This window comes from Puma concolor, chromosome C1, assembly GCF_028749965.1.
Source record: "Puma concolor isolate L17-30 chromosome C1, mPumCon1.1.hap2, whole genome shotgun sequence".
Classification (NCBI taxonomy): Eukaryota; Metazoa; Chordata; class Mammalia; order Carnivora; family Felidae; genus Puma; species Puma concolor.
The window spans coordinates 190,310,113-190,330,340 of record NC_141674.1 but is presented as its reverse complement, the minus strand read 5'-3'; the positions used below and the strand labels follow the sequence as shown (position 1 = coordinate 190,330,340).

At 36.7% G+C, this 20,228-nt stretch overlaps 1 protein-coding gene and 1 pseudogene across 12 annotated transcripts in view; one reads left to right on the top strand and one right to left on the bottom strand.

Annotated features, from left to right (window-relative positions):
• Positions 1–20,228, bottom strand: part of NBEAL1 (neurobeachin like 1) — a 172,410-nt gene that overhangs the window by 129,349 nt on the left and 22,833 nt on the right. For 11 of the 12 annotated variants that reach the window (XM_086719313.1, XM_086719315.1, XM_086719312.1 and 8 more), the window contains exons 3-7: positions 17,564–17,655; positions 13,073–13,234; positions 11,076–11,157; positions 10,391–10,518; positions 3,726–3,808 (exon numbers count right to left, since the gene is read on the bottom strand). In XM_086719313.1, coding sequence (XP_086575439.1) covers positions 3,726–3,808; positions 10,391–10,518; positions 11,076–11,157; positions 13,073–13,234; positions 17,564–17,655 — 547 coding nt within the window. Of the gene's footprint in view, positions 1–3,725; positions 3,809–10,390; positions 10,519–11,075; positions 11,158–13,072; positions 13,235–17,563; positions 17,656–20,228 lie in introns of those variants that run through there. The other variant, XM_086719321.1, reaches the window with a different exon arrangement.
• Positions 4,898–9,698, top strand: LOC112848360 (large ribosomal subunit protein eL36-like; annotated as a pseudogene).

Here is a 20,228-nt window from a genome sequence, read left to right as displayed (position 1 = left end):
ATCATAAGAATGATGGAGTGGTTTTATTAGCATCTGACAAAGCAGGCAAGAAATATTATGAAGGAAAGTCAAGGAATACTACCATTGGTAGAAAGGGACAGACATGTCTTTATCAAAGACAGGCAATGAAAATAAAACTCACTTTTTAAAAAGTCTAGTTTATTTTAAAGACCTTTATATTTATAAGTACTTGTGATAACTTCTTTGGGATAAATTATCAAAATATATGCACAATCTACATGCTATAAACTATAAAATATTGAAGAAACAAGTAACAAAAAAATAATGAGATCTATCAGATTCATGAATTGGAAGTCTCAGTATTCTTAAGATGTTAATTCTCCTAAAATGCTTCCATATATTGAATACAATTCCAAACAATATCCCAGCAAGGCTTCTTGTAAAAATATTAAAAATCAGCCATTTTTTAAAAAATTAAATTGGCTTCTAAAATGTATATAAAAATGTAAGGGATTCAGAATACCCAAGAAAATTCTGAAAAATAACAAGGCTGAGGAATTACTTCAAGACTTGGCATAAAGTTACAATAATCAATACAGTGTGATAATATAGTAAGGGCAGGTATGTGAACAAAAAAGAGAATCCAGAAATCAGCTACTGGTGGTCAAACAGAGTGGGCACTGCAATCATCTTCACCAAGCACTCAAACAAAGGACTATTTCTGCCTTGTTTTAATTCTTAGGAAAAAAAGAATAGAGAACCAAAACAAATATGGCAAAATATTAAGATCTGACAAATGAGTGGGAAGCACAAGGTGTTCCTTTTATATATTTTGCAGTATTTTCTATATTCTTGAACTATGGCACAATCATTTTTTAAGAAAGAAAACTAAAGTCCACATAGGACACACATAGAGTAGCCAATTCTCTTAAGTTTCTTTTAACTCATGGTACAAAAGTATTCAATAAGTGCCACATCAGTACAGAAAAAACACATAACCTGTAGCTCATCCTTCCAGAACAGCCAAATGAAAAGTCAGTTCAGAATTTTATTTTTACTTTTTAATACATTTAAAAAGTAACAACTAATAAATAAATGTAACCATATATAGCTAGAAAGAGAAAGTTAACACATTGGGAATTCAACTACTATGTTTTTTCTTCTTTCTAGAGACGTAACATCATGTTTTCTGGTCAGTAATGTTCAACCACTGTACTGAATAAAAGCAAACAAATGACCAGTAAAGCTGTTCTCTATATCCTACTGATGCTGAACTGCTTACACCCATGGAAACCATCTTAGTAGATTTTGATAGGAAGAAGGAACTCCTTACCTCAACAGAAAACCTAATGAACTGATTTATACAGAAAGGGTTTTAGCAAACCTTAACTTGCTACAAGAAAAAGATACCTTTTAGCCTACTTTCAGCATAAGTACACATTCATTGGTGTTCACTAAAATAGAAACACCAGGGCACCTGGGTGGCTCAGTCGGTTGGGCGTCCAACTTCAGATCAGGTCATGATCTCATGGTTCATGGGTTCAAGCCCCACATCGGGCATTGTGCTGACAGCTCAGAGCCTGGAGCCTGCTTTGGATTCTACGTCTCCCTCTCTCTCTGCCCTTTCCCCACTCACACTCTGTGTCCCTCTCCCTCAAAAATAAATAAACATTAAAAATAATAATAATAAAAAAATAAAATAAAATAGAAACACCAAGACAGAAAGGATTTTGGCTTTCATAGTACTAACAACTAAAAAGCACACAGCATATTATAATTTGAAATTTAAGTGGGTAATCATGGCAGTTCCAACATTACATCCACTAGGTTAGCCTGAATGTTCATCTTCTTAAAAACATTTTTTCAATAATGCTTAAAAGAGAATTCAAGAAACAGAGAGACTATATCAGGACTAGCAGAAGATAGTGAAGCAAATATTAAGATGAGAAATTGATTTTCACATGTAGCTTTTGGGTAAAGGACACCTCTCTTAGTTGATTCCTATAGTCAAGACTAATTGTGATAGTAGGAGCTTCAGAAATTTCAAGATGGGCAGCTGGCTTTGAGTAACACCCTGGATAAATACTCCTAGTCAAAAACCCCATTAAGGCTACAGGATTGAAACGTTGATGGATATAAAAAGCTTAGTGTACAAAATGCCTAGTGGGAAATGCAAAAACTGTTGGCCAAAGAGAGTTGGTGACGGTCGGTTTTTCAAATGCTGACACACCTACATGTATGCTGGGGACGGGGTCCCCCAGGTAGAATGCTGGCCTTGGGATTGCTCTACAGGAGCCTGACTCAAAAGCCTCTGAAAGAGGTGTCTACCCCAGAAAAAGTAACAGGATCACCGAATACAAGAGAGTGTTTCAGGAGAAAAAGGTCCCAGGAGGGTCAGGTAATTTTCTTTCTGACCCACCAATACTTAACATTAATGAACAGCTGCAGAACAGAGTCAGTCTTTCCAAGATGTTTTCATCTTGGAAACATCATACTAGCATTAGCCTCCTATAGTCTAGTGAGCTGGCAATCTAGAAAGATTTCATTGCCCAGAGGTGGGCCCTTGGGCCTCAGATTGCTCTGGGAAGCTGGCAAAGAAGATGATTTGCACAACAAACTCGCCACTAAACCACTGTTTAAACCCAGTACCCAGCCTTCTCCTTCTGTTCCATAGCCCAGAAACATTTCTTTAAAAGCCAGAAAATCCATAAACATGAACAGCATGTTGAATATGTCACCAGCCACTTCATCTTTATGGTACTGTAAAGTTGCTGTGCAAGTAAGTCCCCATGTTAAATCCATGAATCTGACTTTTCTACCAAAGAACTGTATTCACTACAAATAGGTGGGTAGGATGGGGCGCCTGGGTGGCTCAGTCGGTCAGGCATCAACTTAACTTTAGGTTATGATCTCATGGCTGGGGAGTTTGAGCCCAGCATCGGGCTCTGTGCTGACAGCTCAGAGCCTGGAGTCTGCTTTGGATTCTGTGTCTCCCATCTCTCTGCCACTCCCCCGCTCATACTCACGTGCACTTGCTCTCTCTCTCTCAAAAATAAATAAACACTAAAAAAAAAAAAAAAAAAAAAACCAAATAGGTGTGCAGGTGAATTTATTCTCTCCCATGTCTTCAAATTCCTGGGAGTGCTTGTTCATAAAATTTTTCTTTAATAGCTGAACTCTTAATCCATGATAATAAAATCCAACCACAGCATCCAATTCTGTATCAGAGGTGGAAGAGAAGGAAAACGCAAAGCTCTTTTTGCCCTTACTCCATCCACCTGTGGGGTGAGCAAACCTGTTGGTCCCCTCCCCGAAACTCAGCCTGGGCCCAGCCTGCACTCAAGCTCTGAAAAGCCCCAATTGCAAAAGGAAGGCCTCATCCCCAAGGCCAACACCAGCTCACAGCCCAGCCAGGTATTTATCACCTGGGCAGGAGGCCCTGGTTTCAGGCTCCTGGGCAGTGGTCATGCACTGGCTGGGCGTCCACGCCCCTCTATTTCTGTAAAAATTCTGAAGTTCTATACTACAGTCATTAAAATATTAAGCTCTTCTCTAAATAAAAACACTTTCAGAACAGTAAATTAAGTAAGACGAAGAACACTAATCACAGCAAAATACGAATCAAGTACTCCAGTGATAGGTCCTTACAATCTTTATCTTACAAATACACAAAGCTGAATCAAGCACAATCAGAAAAAGAATTTAAGCATAAATAATGATCAGAGTAACATCAAAATCAAAGAGAAATTAGGACTAATACTTACGATAAAAGAAAGGGACAAACTCCACTGTGAGAGAAGCTGGTTTGTATTTCTGTCTGCTCTTTTCCACAGTACTAAGGATTCGTCTATTATTAAAAAGAAGTTAATAACAAATTATAACATGAGCAAGTAGAGATGGCATAATTACAGAAACAATATAAATTTAGTATATTACTTTTTATTTAGGTACTGAAAAATACATCTCTAGGACTGGCATAATCTTGAAAAGGAAGTCTAGCCAATAATTTAAATGCTCACCAATGAAAGGATTTCTTCTTTTGAATTAAGAAAAAAATTTTTAAATGATTCATGGTGAAACACAGCAGCCAGGTTAAGTCTCTAAACAACTGGAAATAGAAAAAGGAACTAGGCATTTAAGTTTTCCAATCTGTAGGGGCGTCTGGGTGGCTTAGTTGGTTAAGCATCTGACTTCAGCTCTGGTCATGATCTCAGTTCATGGGTTTGAGTCCCATGTCAGGCTCTGTGCTGATAGCTGGAGCTTGGGGCCTGCTTCGGATTCTGTGTCTTCCTCTCTCTCTCTCTGCTCCTCTCCCCTCTCACGCTCTGGGACTCTCTCTCTCAAAAATAAACAGTAAAAAAAAAATTTTTTTAAATAAAATTTCCAATCTGTAGGGGCCCCTGGATAGTTCAGTCATTTGAGAGTCTGACTCTTGGTTTGGGCTCAGGTCATGATCTCATGGTTCATGAGTTCGAGCACCATGTCTGGCTCTGTGTTGGCAGTGTGGAGCCTGCTTAGGATCCTCTCTCTTCCTCTCTCTCTACCCCTCCCCTTCTCTCTCTCCCTCTCAAAATAAATAAACTGAAATAAAATAAAATCTCCAATCTATAAAAGAACTTGTTCAGCAGTACTGTTAATCTGACATCTAAGGCTGTGGAGCTTATTACCACAGTACATTACCACAGTACAAGCTAAATTCATCAGAAATCAGGCCACACTTTGCCACTTCCTGAAATTTCATCTGGACACAAAGAATCCATGCCATGGTCTTCTTCCATTTTAAGTATGTAGATCTAGTATTGGCTGGGATTAATTTTTATTATAATGATAATTCCAGTAGTCTTGATGGCTGAAAATTTTCTACAGACTTCGGTGGGCCAACACAAATAGCATGTGCTTTTACCAAGAACATTTCAACACAGAATGAATCTCTTAGATGGACAATGCAGTGTGGGTTTGGGAGTATAAAGGCTATTGTTACAATGATACATCCAACTGGTAAACTGCTGAAAATTAACAAAAATAAAAAAACTTATTTTTTTAATGCCCTGAAAAAACTCTTAACATTGTTAGAGAAAGACAACAAAAATGAAAAGTTTTTGAAAAACAGCCACAGAGAAAATTCCATACATCTAAATATGATCTACTGATAAAGCAATGGATTAAGATGACTTCTTCTTAACAACCATAATTGAGATATTAGAATTACTTTCCTTATATTCAAAGCTAGGAAGAAAAGTCAACTGACCACAGAAAAAGCCAGTAAGACAGGCACAGCTGGACTCAGTAATGGCAGAGTAAAGAGTTCTAAGATGCAGATTTACCAGAAATCATATCAGACACCATCTGGTACTGCAGTGCTTTCCAAATCTGTGCCTATTTTCATTGTGGAGAAGGCAGAAGAATTATCACATTTTGTATTTATTTTAATTTTTTTTTTTAATGTTTATTTTTGAGACAGAGACAGCGTGAACGGGGTAGGGGCAGAAACAGAAGGATAACACAGAATCCGAAGCAGGCTCCAGGCTCTGATCTGTCAGCACAGAACCCAACATGGGGCTCAAACTCATGAACTGTGAGATCATGACCTGAGCTGAAGTCAGATGCTTAACCAACTAAGCCACCCAGGCACCCCTGTATTTATTTTAAGTTCAAACACTATTGGATCTTTCTATTTAAATAGTACTATTATTGAGATTTTTTTGTATACCTTTAAGACAACACAAATATTACTAGAGTTTCAAATTAAAAATTTAGCCACGCCTTTAAAAAAAACTCAGTAATATGATAGAAAAATTAATTTTAAAAGGATGATTTACCTTTCAGTTAGGTTTTTCCATGAGGCTATTTACATTTTGCCTATTTATTATAAGTTATGGTATGAACTAATAGACTGGATATATCCTATCCAAATATCCTATCCAACTACTATGCTACAAACAATAAAAGCTGTCACTTTAGTAACACAATAAAAATATACTCCCACAATTTGTGATTCATGACTCATTCTAAAGGCGCTGTATTAAATGTAACTACGAACATACAGTTCCCATTATTGTTGTAGCAAAATTTAATATGTTAACATAAATAAAAGGGATGAAAACCGTTATACATAACAAAAACATTAAAGCATGAGTAGTCTGCACTACATGTTTTCAATAGGATAAGACAGAAGAACTAAAAATGAACTTAGTCTTGTACCATTTTTAGAACACAGCCTACTTGTTTCATCATTATCTGATATTTGGGTCAAGCATCTAGCACTTAGGACATGCTAATACATACCAATCTTCTAAGGACTGCAAAATGAGTTTGCATCTTAGTTTTTTAAGTTCATGTCCTTTGATCAATTATTTTGTGCTTCTTTTTTGTGCTGCCATCATGCCTAGGACATAACTATCTTTCTTAATCTTTAAACTTTTAATCTGGAAATAAATTCAAGCTCTCGCAAAAGTTGCAAGAATAAAAATAGTACAAAGAACTTCAAATATATCTTACTCAGGTTCACTGTTAAAATTTTATCCCAAATGCTTTATCATTTGCTTACTCTCTCCCCATATATACAGTGCACATGTATTTATATATACATATATTCACACATATAACATTTTTCAGAGCATTTAAAAGGAAATTATGTACATTCTGGCATTTCTGAATACTTAAGTGAATACTTGCTAAGAAAAGGGATAGTATCTTACACAATAACACAGTATAATTATAAATTTCTATACATGTAACATAATACATTTACCTACCATTCATAATTCAGTTTTGTCAAATGACCAAAGAATATCCTTAATAGCATTTTCTCCCCCTCTTAGTATAGCTTCCTATCCAGATATTACATTTAGCTGTCATGGCTTTTTTCCCTCCTTCAACCTGAAACATTTATGATATTTTTAAAGAATGCTGTCCCACACTCCCTCCTTTTATTCATTAAAATGTTCTTCATTTTGGGTTTCCTTAATGTTTCCATTCAATTAGATTCAGATTATGCATTCTTGGTTGGAATACTATAAAAGCAATAACGTGTCCTTGGAGCACCACAGTTGGAGGCCCAGATATCCATGTGCTTCTCACTGATGTTAATTTTGATAATCCAGTCAATGTACTATCCAGTACTGCACAAAATAATTACTAATTTTTCTTTTGCAATTAAGAAGTAATCTTTGGCGAAGCATTTTAAAACCATGCAAAAATCATGCTGCTTACCAAAACTTCCCTAGATTTACAATCCTGATCCATATCTTCCCTTATAATTTGTGTAAAATGCTGATTTTTTTCCCAACACCCCTTATACATTTACTAATTGTCATTTGGCCTTCTATTATAAACAAGTGTCCTCCCTTCTCCCTTTATCTATCTATCCATCCATCCATCCATCCATCCATCCATCCATCCATTCATCCTTCCATCCACCCTACTTATCATCTACTTATCATCTATTACTGGTATGGACTCATTAATTCCTTTTTTTCTGAATGAATGGTTTATAATTCTTTTTTTGTTTTGTTTTTTTTAATTTGAGGGGGTGGGGGGGCAGGGAGAGGGGTAGAGGGAGAGAGAGAACCATACACAGGCTCCACACTCAGCAGGGAAAGCAATACAGGGCACCATCTCCCAACCATAAGATAATGACCTGAGCTAAAATCAAGAGTCAGTCGCTTACCAAGTGAGCCACCCAGGTGCCCCAATTCTTCTTTTTTAGTAGTAAACTCAACTACATCCAATGTGGAGCTCAAATTCACAACCCAGGGATCAACAATCACAGCCTCTACCAATTGAGTCAGTTTATAATTCTTTACAACAATTAATTATTTTCATATATCCATTGTCTTAGATTTGGCCAGTAGGAGCCCCAGGGCATAACTAAATCTAATTAACTTGTTTTTATCTTTGGGCAGGTAATGAGTCCTACTAAACTTACACTGGGCACAAAGTAGAAACTTGATAAATATACTTCTACATAAATGCTTGAATTGAGTAAGTCCTTTTCAGGGAAGAATTCTTTCCCTACACCTATCTTAGTTACACTTGACAAAATCTTTCTAAATCAGTAAAATGCTACAAACAGAATCAAAACTGAAGCAATAGATTAATCAAATCTATTCAATTAAATCAAATTGCATATGGAGATATGAAAAAAATCTATATATTTTATGAAACAAGGTATTTTAAATGCCTCTGTAAGCAACAAACAGAAATAATAAATAAGAAAATATATACATTCCAAGTTTCCACTTAACTTCAGAATCAGATTAATTTATAAGGTATAAGTTACTGCTATAGCTCCCTCATATAGATCTCCCATGAGCTATAGATTTTTCCTAATTCCAGTATTTATTTGCAGTATGTTTCATTTCCCTATCAAAGTCAAAGTAAGCGGAGTCTGAACCTCTGCTTTACCATCTACCTCTAATGTAGTTCCTACCATTAGTAGCAAAATGTTATTACATTTATTAGAGATAATACATGGACAGCTTCCAGCATAATTCCTGGCATGTATATTGCACACACACTCATGAATGCCACCACTGATCCCCTACTCTCTGTTCCTCTTCCTGTTGTCATCTTATATATGTAGAATTCTCTTTCTATGCTACAGTGTTTAAATTTCTTCTTGTTGTTGGCTCTCAAAAGTTGTTTTTGTTTTCTTTTACCAATTTTATTTGTTTTAGTTTGTTGTCACATCTACTTTTTTGTATCTTATCTCCTCCCAACTTTATTATTTTTTAAATTATTTTAACGTTTATTCAATTTTGAGAGAGAGAGAGAGAGCAAGAGCGAGCAGGGGAGGGGCAGAGAGAGAGGGAGACACAGGAACAGAAGCAGGCTCCAGACTCTGAGCTGTCAGCACAGAGCCCAACATGGGGCTCAAACTCACAAGCTGTGAGATCAGGACCTGAACCAAAGGCAGACCCTTAACCGATTGAGCCACCCAGACGCCCCTCCTTCTCCCAACTTAAATTTATTTTGTTCTTAAGATTCCTTTAAAAACCTCTCCTGTCATTTTCAGACTGATTTTATGTTCCTCTTTCTGTATATGTCTTGCTGTTTACAAAGAAAAACTGTCATTGTTTCAAAACTTAAAACGTTATCTTAGATTTGCCATTACTAACATATCTAAGGTGGAAGATGTAGAAGTACCAAGAGTGAGAGCAAGAGATGCCATTTTCTTAAGCAATCCCTGGCATAAATGTCAAAATAGAGAGAAAACTGGCTTGAGTACTGCGGAGCAGCAGCCACCCTATAGACGTGGGCCTCAACAAAGGCCACAAAGTGACTAAGAATGTGAGCAAGCCAAGGCACAGCTGCTGCCATAGAGCTGCTCAAGGTCTCCAAGGACAAGAATGCTCTCAGGTTCACCAAGAAAAGGGTAGGGAGGGGCGCCTGGGTGGCTCAGTCGGTTAAGCGTCCGACTTCGGCTCAGGTCATGATCTCACAGTTTGTGAGTTCGAGCCCCGCGTCGGGCTCTGTGCTGACAGCTTAGAGCCTGGAGCCTGCTTCACATTCTGTGTCTCCCTCTCTCTGCCCCTTCCCTGCTCATGCTCTGTCTCTCTCTGTCTCAAAAATAAATAAACATTAAAAAAAAAATTTTTTTTTTTAAAAGAAAAGGGTAGGGAGACACACACACACACACACACACACACACACACACACACACACTCTCTAAGAGGAAGAGAGAGAAGATGAGCAACCTGGCAGCCATGAGGAAAGCAGCAGCCAAGAAGGAATGAACCCATCCTCTCTGTATGTAATAAAGCCTTTTTGGTGGTGGGAGGGGTGGGGGTGGAAAGAACATTGATTAGTCAAGAACCAAAGTGATGAATGAGTAGAAAGACTATAAATGGAGCACTCTTCTTTTTGAGCCCTGAACTGGTCATTAACTATTGTCATTAAGCTGCAAACCCATCATCCTATATTCTATCTGTTTTGTAAGGCTGTGACAGGCACTCTGCACACAATACTTCTCTTTTTCCAGGTACTCAACTGTTGGGTTCACCAATAGTGAATATTAAGTGGAACCTGGAGAGGCGCCTGGGTGGCTCAGTCAGTTGAGCATCTGACCGGCTCAGGTCATGATCTCACCACTCGTGAGATCGACCCCGCTTCGGGCTCTGTGCTGACAGCTCAGAGCCTGGAGCCTGCTTCGGATTCTGTGTCTCCCTCTCTCTCTGCCCCTCCGCCACTATCTGATTATTAGCATTCAACTGCATTACAAAATAAAAATTCTGAGTAAATTATTTATCTGGAAGTGGCAGTTTTTACTAATTCATTACTTCCAATATAGCTTTCTATCTGAGATAGAGATAGGGCTCTTATACACATCTTACCAATTTTTTTCATAGAGAATAAGACCTGCATTGAAGAATTACATATATTTACGACATTAAGGTTTTAAGTGAACATTATGATTTATAAGACATACCCTGAAATTCTATGCCTCCAATTCCGATATGGATCATATAAACTTTCACAAAATGCCAATGCATGGATTACAAATTCTTCAATAGATGTCTGATCTGCCAATTCCTTCTCTTTTTTTTTGCTTTTTAACTGAAAGTAGAGTTAAACATAAAATTGTATTTAGTTAAAAATGTTAAAACTGCTTAACATTCTTATCTACATCATTAAAAGACAACACCTTTCATTGATCATCTAATAAATCATTTTTATTCAAATAAACCTAAGTTCCAACTGAGTTTAAAGAGTCAGTTAATCATATGGACTAGATATAACCCTTCAAATGTTAAATATGGCCTAGGAAGAGTTTCAAATGGATACCCAATCATCTTTGCAAAAAAGAATATGTTTTCAATAAGAGGAATATTTGATGATAAATAATACATAAGTTGACAAATTATATCATTGTAAAAAGCCATTTATAAAACAGTAATTTTTGATTAAAATAAAATATATTAACAATTGCTTCTCTTTTAGATAATATGTTTTAAGATGTCTAAAATATATAGTTCCTAATGGTAACTTTAATTCTCTTCTCAATTATTACCTCCTCTAAAAACATTTAACTTTACTAATTATAATATTAAAAAAAAGGAAAACCTAGTTACTCTCAGTAAAGCAACAAAAGGAATATATTAATTCACACCTACTTGCTGAATGTAGAGTGTTGTCATAGTGATGACATGATTAATGTAAGAGCAAGTCCCAATTTCTTCCACATTAGACAGATTTCTGTGAGGAAAAACAAAGAATATTTATTACACATGAATAATGAGAAAAATGTATGCTCATGTATTCAAGATGAATTTTGAAAATACATGTTGGCAAATGAAATGTAAATGACATTTATTAAAACATAAAATCAATATGGTTATATAACTGCTTTCCCACTAAAACTGTAAAATACACCTCATGCAACATTTAACTACTACTATAAGCAGAAACATTTAAGAAGTACATGCTGATCAACATTTATTTATTATAGAAAAATTGAAAAATATCACAAAGCAGAAACAAAAGAGAAACAGTTATTTATCTACAGGATATCTGATTTCTTTAAAATTGTACTAAGTAATTAACAGGACAAAAATCAACACACCAACTCATGTCTTATCTCCTAAGTAAACCCTTTTTCCTCAACTGTTTTAATTCTTGTATTATTTTTCTAAATTTTAAGGATGATAAAGAGCACAAAATCAGCAAAGTGTCTACAGTTCTGGAAGAGCCTAAATTAGGAAAGAAACGTTTTAGCAATAATTACTCAATTTTTCCATGATTCCTGCAATCAAACGCAATGAACAATGAAGGAAAGGTGAATAAATGCACAGTAAATTAAGTCCCTGTTTGACTACTAATTAATTCTAAAATATTTATTAAAAAAATAGTACATACTATAAGAAATGTATTCCAAAAACAAAAGAGGAGGCATACAGTGCCCCTAACCCAACCGTTCTTAAATTCATATATGCCGGTTAATGTTGAATTCAAGAAAAATTAGATTGCCTAAACTCTTTGGAGTCAGAATTTTCATAAGTAAGTCTCAAGCTCTGTACTCCTATTAAGCTTCCCAGTTGATACTTATACACATCAAAATTTAAGTACCACAGGGGCGCCTGGGTGGCGCAGTCGGTTAAGCGTCCGACTTCAGCCAGGTCACGATCTCGCAGTCCGTGAGTTCGAGCCCCGCGTCAGGCTCTGGGCGGATGGCTCAGAGCCTGGAGCCTGTTTCCGATTCTGTGTCTCCCTCTCTCTCTGCCCCTCCCCCGTTCGTGCTCTGTCTCTCTCTGTCCCAAAAATAAATAAACGTTGAAAAAAAAAAAAAAAACATTTAAGTACCACAGACCTAATCAGCTATCAACCCGGAAAATACAGGCTATAAAATAATTATACTTTCTTTGGCAAAATTATAAAATTAAAGATTAGAGGGGCGCCTGGGTGGCACAGTCGGTTAAGCGTCCGACTTCAGCCAGGTCACGATCTCGCGGTCCGGGAGTTCGAGCCCCGCGTCAGGCTCTGGGCTGATGGCTCAGAGCCTGGAGCCCGTTTCCGATTCTGTGTCTCCCTCTCTCTCTGCCCCACCCCCGTTCATGCTCTGTCTCTCTCTGTCGCAAAAAAATAAATAAACGTTGAAAAAAAAAAAAGATTAGAAATATACATTTCACAAATGATAATGCACAGCACTAAAAATGTATGTATGGTTTACAGGTGAGGACCACACAGAAAATACAGGTGCAACAAATTCTTGGGTTAGGTAAGAACTCCCATCACTGTCTTACAGCAATTTTTGTTTTTTTAATCTTGGCTGAATCTCTGTACAACTAAGTATGGTAACTAAAAGGCTTTCCAATAGCGGCATCTGGCTCGCTCAGTCAGTGGAGCATGTGATTCTTGGTATCGGGTTGTGAGTTCAAGCCCCACAATGAGCATGGAGCCTACTTTAACCCACTAAATAAATAAATAAATAAATAAATAAATAAATAAACAAACAAATAAATGGTTTTCCAATATAATAAATCAAAAGCCTTTCACAGAAGGTGCACACAATCTTTAAAGCTCCAAATGAGCAATAAACACCATTAATAATAATAAATGCATTATTCTTTTGATAATTATTTAAAACAGATAGCTAGTTTGTTTATACAGGTACCTGCAAAGAATAATGAAGAACTTGACGAGCAAAACTGACAAAGTTTGTTGCTGTTCCTCTAACCCATCTGCCATTTTCTGAACACACTGTAGTAGCTGGATCCTTAGAACCTGCAGAATATTATCAGGAAGTAGAGATATTCCTGGAGGCACATCATCTACCCTACAATTAAGGGGAAAAAGTAAGAAGGGTGATTAAGTACAGGAAGAAAATCTTTGGCAGTTTAAAACAATTGCATTTTCACCTCAAATTCCTAAGAAGCTCTTTTATTTCAGGTGCTCAGTGCCTTCTCTGCAAGGCACCACCAGAAGATCAGTGTGACACTTTAGAAGATTAGTAGAGCAGAGTAAGTAGTCTTACTTCAGAAGAGGCTTACAGAAAAGAGAGTAAGAAAGAGAGTCTCTTTACTACCTTCAATTGTGCTATTTTCAAATAAAATTTTTAGAATGTAAATTAGTTCAACGTCTACTTAGAAATAAAATCTATGTGTATATATGTATGTGTGTATACCATTTCTAAAAGAAACAATAACTAGCAAATAAAAATGAAGTACCTATAACTAGTTTAGTATCTGTCAACTGCTTTACTAAATAAACAATATTCAGGTACCTATAGGTTCCCAAGCTATGTGGTCAGAAGAGGGAGAGAAGATAACCAGCACAAGGAAAGGAAATAAACAGATAAACAGATGAATAGATAAACAGATGGAGAACCCCAAGCAGGAGCATTAATACATTAAAAAAATTTTTTTTAATGTTTATTTTTTAGAGAGAGAGAGAGAGCGCGCATGAGCAAGGAGGGCCAGAGAGAGAGGAAGACACAGAATCTGAAGCAGACTCCAGGCTCTGAGCTCTCAGCACAGAGCCCAACGCGGGGCTTGAACTCATGAACTGCGAGATCATGACCTGAGCCAAAGTCAGACGCTCAACCGACTGAGCCACCCAGGTACCCCACATTAATACATTTTTAAGTAACATTTCAATTTTTTTCTAAGTTTTTTTGTTTAAGTAACATTTCAATATTTTGTGACAACTGGTTTTTGGATAAGACGACCATCAGTTTCTTTACAGAAAAAACCAACACTGGATATGACTGGCTATTCTCTCTCACAATTCCCCTGGAATCAAAGTGAAAAGACCTGTGTACTTAAGTTCCACCTCTGTCCCATGAAGCATTAATTTAATCTCTGAGGTGCCCTAATCTCTAAAATTATAATATCATCTGCCCTATTTCACAGGGTTCTGAAGCCAAAAGTCAATGTACATTTTTAGCTATGATATATGTAAGGAACTATAAAAATGTAATATATTTTAAATATACCATCACTAAAGCCTAAGAATCTTTTCATAAACCACTAAATACTAATTTTCCTATCTCTATTCAGAAAAATACCCAATCACAGGGAACCTGGGTGACTCAGTTGGTTAAGTGTCAGACTTTTGATTTCAGCTCAGGTCATGATCTCCCAAACCGTGAGATCTCACAATTTGTGAGATCAAACCCTGCAATGGGCCCTGCACTGACAGTGCAAAGCCTGCTTGGGACTCTCTCTCTCTCTGCCCCTCCCCCACTCACGCTCGCCCCATGTGTGTGCGCTCTCTCTCAAAATAAAGAAAGAAAGAAAAATACCCAAACACAAAGGAGCACCATGAAGAGCTCCTATAATTAAATGACAATTATACTTGATAATAGTCTCTTCTTCAGATAAGGCTTAATATGAAGACTTACTACTATTTTTATACTGAGTATAAAGCTATTTTATTCATTGTAGCCAGAAAAATTTGAGGCACATTACCAATAGTCTCATAAATATATATGTTAATATTTTTAGCCTCTTTCTGACCACCCTGCAACATAAAGTGCTTTATAAGATAAACACTTGACTTTTATACAGAACTCACAAAGCACATTATCAAGGTTGCCAAATTCTATAACCACATCACAAAAACACATGTTTCATTTTAATCTGGGCATCACTTCACTTGTATTCTGGATTCTTTCATTCTCTCTTATTTATAGGTGGTACCAGAAAAACTCATTTTTATATATACTTTTTTCCTACTAAAGAGCTAAAAAGAGGTGATTAGAAAAACCAAAGTACTTCAAAATAATAAACATTTAAATTTAAAAATATAACTGATTTTCACTAACCTAAACTATCCCTATTCACTTTTCCCAAAACATAAGTCAACAAAGAAACATGAGACTTCCTAATATTCAATCCTAGTTACTTAAAGGATGAGTTCCCTTTTTCCTGAGTTGTCCCATCTTCTATTTGCATTTTTTAAAATTTTACTAGACAGGAAAAAGTTAGCTTCTAGAAGAGAAATCTATTGTTGTTTTTACTAACACTCATTATAAAATTTGGGTTTGGTTAGAACATAACTTAGAGGTAAAGTTGAAATTTTTGGCCATGTTCCTAATGTGATGAAGATTTAAGAATTTGGAAGCATTTTCCCACTACCAGTACTTTATTGCCTCCAAATACTAAGCTCCTTTTGCTGAAATTTCCCAATCTCCAGAAATCTGTTCCACTCTTCTGTTTGGCTACTGAATGTCTGTATTAAACAGCTGCCCATTGTTGTCTCCATCTAACACAGGAAAAAGTCCAGCTTAGATCTCAAGGCTTTAAATTCTGGTAAAAGCACTCCTTGTCTTGCATTATAAATTCCCTAACTTAGAAGTTTTAGAAAGTCAGTTTAATTTAAATGAGGATTATCTATGAGTTTCTTATCTTTAAGATGAATTGACTAGTTTTATACATCTGCCACAAAGTATTCACTTGAAAACTAGAAGTTTTCTATTAGTAAAATCTAAATTCATGGTGTAGTTTCCTGGCAGATTTGCAATAAAATTTTAAATAAGCCAACTAAATCATGAATAAAGCAATGTGCTGGCATTTTTCATCTGATTTTAAATATAGTGCCGATATACTTCTACACAATGTTTTTAGAAATGACCTCCCAAGAAAGAAGACATGTATAACAAGTGCATTTTACAAACCTGAGAAGACTTCATTCCAATATTCCAAGCATTCAAAGGCCCAAATCCTGACTCCCATTAAATCCTTAGGCTCATGATTTATTTTTCTTTTCATGTTTACTTATTTATTTTGAGAGGGAGGGAGGGAGGGAGGGAGGGAGGGAGGGAGGGAACATGTACATGCAAGCAGGGGAGAGGCAGAGAGGGAGAGAGAATCCCAAGCAGGCTCTGAGCTGTCAGTGCAGAGCCCGATGCAGGACTCAATCTCACAAACTGTGAGATCATGACCTGAGCCAAAATCAAGAGTCAGACACTTAAACAACTGAGCAACCCAGGTGCCCTGTTAGGCTCATGTTTTAATGTGAGCTGCAAATTATTAAAATAAAAGCACTTCTAAGCACAAACTATAAAAATACTCTTTGAAGAGTAGAAATCAATAATATGTAATATTGTTTTGAGCTCAAGATTTAACATTTTTCAACATTTAAAACCTGTTATAAATAGTCTAATACAGAACTCTGAAACGATACTTATAAATAATGAAGCACTAGTGCTTTCTGAGCATTAAGCACATCTTTTAAGTTCAGTGCCTTGGTCCAAAGCTCTAATGATTTCTTCTCTGAATTATTAAAATTGCCTCTTAACTGGGCTTCCCTGTCTTCAGTCTCAATTCTTTCCAATTCAACCTCCTACTGCTACCAAAGGGACTTTTAAAAAACAAACCCGATCATGACAATCTCATGCAGAAAATAGTAGAGCCTCATATCTTCCATAACAAAAAATCAAAGTCCATTAGCAATGCATGCATGGCATTTCATGATCTGGCTCCTGATTCTCCAGACTCTACTCATCCATGCCCATCCTCTTACTGCGTATGTACATCCCCAAACTGCACTTTCCTCCTTGAAGATTTTTAATTCTCTCGATACTCTTTCTCATCGTCAACCACCACCCATTTCTCCCCTTCCATATCAATATATGTATAAAATGGAGTTCCTTTTGTGGCTAAAAGTGTTTAGTGCCTCCTCATTTCTCCAGCTTTTTACCCTAGCCAACCTGACCTTTCTTACCTAACATCTACAAGGTCTTCAAGATGGTTTCATATACAGTAAAAACTTCACCTGGGAAGTGATCTTATACTTTCACTTGCACTTTTCCACAAAATTTGAATTTTTCTCCCATTTTATGATATTTAAATCCAGCTTTGAAAACTTCGCCTCTTCCACGATATTTTCTAAGGCCTCTATAATAAAACCATACTTGTAAGCATAGTGCGTTCATCAGTCAGAGAAAAACAAATACCATGACTTCACTCATACGAAGAATTTAAGAAACTGAACAGATGTACATATGGGAAGGAAAGCAAAAATAAGATAAAAATAGAGAAGGAGACAGACCATAGAGACTCTTAAATACAGAGAACAAATTGAGGGTTGGTTGGTATGGTATTGGGTGTGGGGGTGGGCTAAATGGGCAAGAGGCATTAAGGAGGGCACTGTTTCTACATACCTGGTAGGCAGCTTTTCAAAGTCAACATCTAAGAATTGTTCATAGCTAGAAACAAAATTGTCCAACCATAGCTTCAGATAATCCGGATCTTTCTGGAATAAGAAAACCAATATTAAATATATGTACGTGTCAGGCAAAAAAAACATGCTTTCATTCCTATTAAGCAGATATGAAGTGACAAATCTAAAGAAACAGTAATATGAAATCTCTTGAGTGGTATTCAGGAAAACATAAGTGTGGTTTTAAATGTCTTTTAATGGAAAATACAAATCAAAGCCACACTGAGATACCACCTCATACTGGTCACAGTGGCTAAAATGAACAAATCAGGAGACTATAGATGCTGGAGAGGATGTGGAGAAATGGGAACCCTCTTGCACTGTTGGTGGGAATGCAAACTGGTACAGCCGCTCTGAAAAACAGTGTGGAGGTTCCTCAAAAAATTAAAATAGAACTACCCTATGACCCAGCAATAGCACTGCTAGGAATTTACCCAAGGGATACAGGAGTGCTGATGCATAGGGGCACATGTACCCCAATGTTTATTGTAGCACTTTCAACAACAGCCAAATTATGGAAAGAGCCTAAATGTCCACCAACTGATGAATGGATAAAGAAGATGTGGTTTAAATATACAATGGAATACTACTTGGCAATGAGAAAGAATGAAATTTGGCCATTTGCAGCAACATGGATGGAAATGGAGGGTATTATGCCTAGTGAAATAAGTCAGTCAGAGAAAGATACCAAATGTTTTCGCTCATATGTGGATCTTGAGAAACTTAACAGAAGATCATGGGGGAAGGGAAGGGGCAAAACAGTTACAGAGAGGGAGGGAGACAAACCATAAGAGACTCTTAAATACAGAGAACTGAGGGTTGATGAGGGGTGGGGAAGAGGGGAAAGTGGGTGATGGGCTTTGAGGAGGGCACTTGTTGGGATGAGCACTGGGTGTTATATGGAAGCCAATTTGACAATAAATTATATTAAAAAAGAAAAATAAATGTCTTTTAAGTATAGTGAACCCTCAAATGACTTCCCATGGAACTCACACAAAGAGCTATACTCTTAACAATGTCCCATAAGATTCTAAACAATTTTCCCTCCCCTATCTCTGTGATCTTATCCACTATCACCCTCTACTTCATGTCCCTGGCTGTTACTGGGACATGCCAGACATACTCCCACCTTATGGTCTTTTAATAGCTGTTTTCTCTACCCAGAAGCCTCTTCCCCCAAATACATGAATGGCTAACTCCCTCATCTTCTTCAAGTCATTCCTTAAATGGCATTCTCAAGAAAGCTTACTTTTACCCTTTCTTAAAACTGCAAATCTTACTAACCTTCACCTGACCCTATTGTGTTTCCCCAGCCTGTGGTGCTTTCTCACCTTCTACCATAACATATTATTTACTTATTAATTTATTGTCTGTCATTTCCCCTAAAATGTAGGCTTCACAAGTGCAAGGCCTTTCTAAGGGCTTACCATGAGCGACTTCTTTTTGTTTACTAATGGATACCAAGTGCTTAAACAATACCTGGCACTGACCAGGTGCTCAATAAATATTTGTTCATGAATTAATGAGAAATACAAAATACATAAATAAAATAAAATCAGAGATACACCATTAACCTAAACATAAAAACTAAAACTAAACTCTTCTAGAAGAAGATATAGGGGGAGTACCTTTGCAACTTTGGGGTAGACAAAGATTTCTTGGCTAGGCCACAAAAAAATCACAAACCAAAAATAAATTAAATAAATAAATAACTCGTAATCAAAATTAAAAACATCTATTCAGCAAAAGACACCATTAAGACGACGAAAAGGCTAGCCATACATGAGCTGAAAATATTCTTAATACATACACTTAACAAAGGACTTACACCAAGAATATATAAAGAACTCCTAAAAATCAATACTAAAAGGACAGCAACTCAACAATGGTCGGACACTTTACAAAAGGGAATACATAAATGACCAAATAGTGTAAGAAAGCATGATCAACAACATTAGTTATCCAGAGAAAAGCAAATAAAAATCAAATGGAATACCTATTACACACCCACTAGAATGGCTAAAACTAAAAAGTCTGACCACACCAAGTGTTGGAGATGTGGAGCAACTAGAACTCACACTTCTGGTAGGAGTATAAAATGGTATAATCATGTAGAAAATAGGAAGTTTCTTTTAAAATTAAACACAGACAGGGGCGCCTGGGTGGCGCAGTCGGTTAAGCGTCTGACTTCAGCCAGGTCACGATCTCGCGGTCCGTGAGTTCGAGCCCCGCATCAGGCTCTGGGCTGATGGCTCGGAGCCTGGAGCCTGTTTCCGATTCTGTGTCTCCCTCTCTCTCTGCCCCTCCCCCGTTCATGCTCTGTCTCTCTCTGTCCCAAAAAAAAAAAAAAGTTGAAAAAAATAAAATTAAACACAGACATACCACACGGCCCCTCCTTGAGAGAAAAAATATATATAACTACAAAAACATACAAAAATATTCACAGATTTTTAATAGGCAAAAGCTAGAAACAACCCAAAATTCCATCAACCAGTTAACTGACAAAGAAATCGTGGTATATTCATACAGTGGAATGCTATTCAGGAATAACACTTAATAGACCCATTGATACAACAACAAATAGAAATTTCAAGAACAGGGGCACC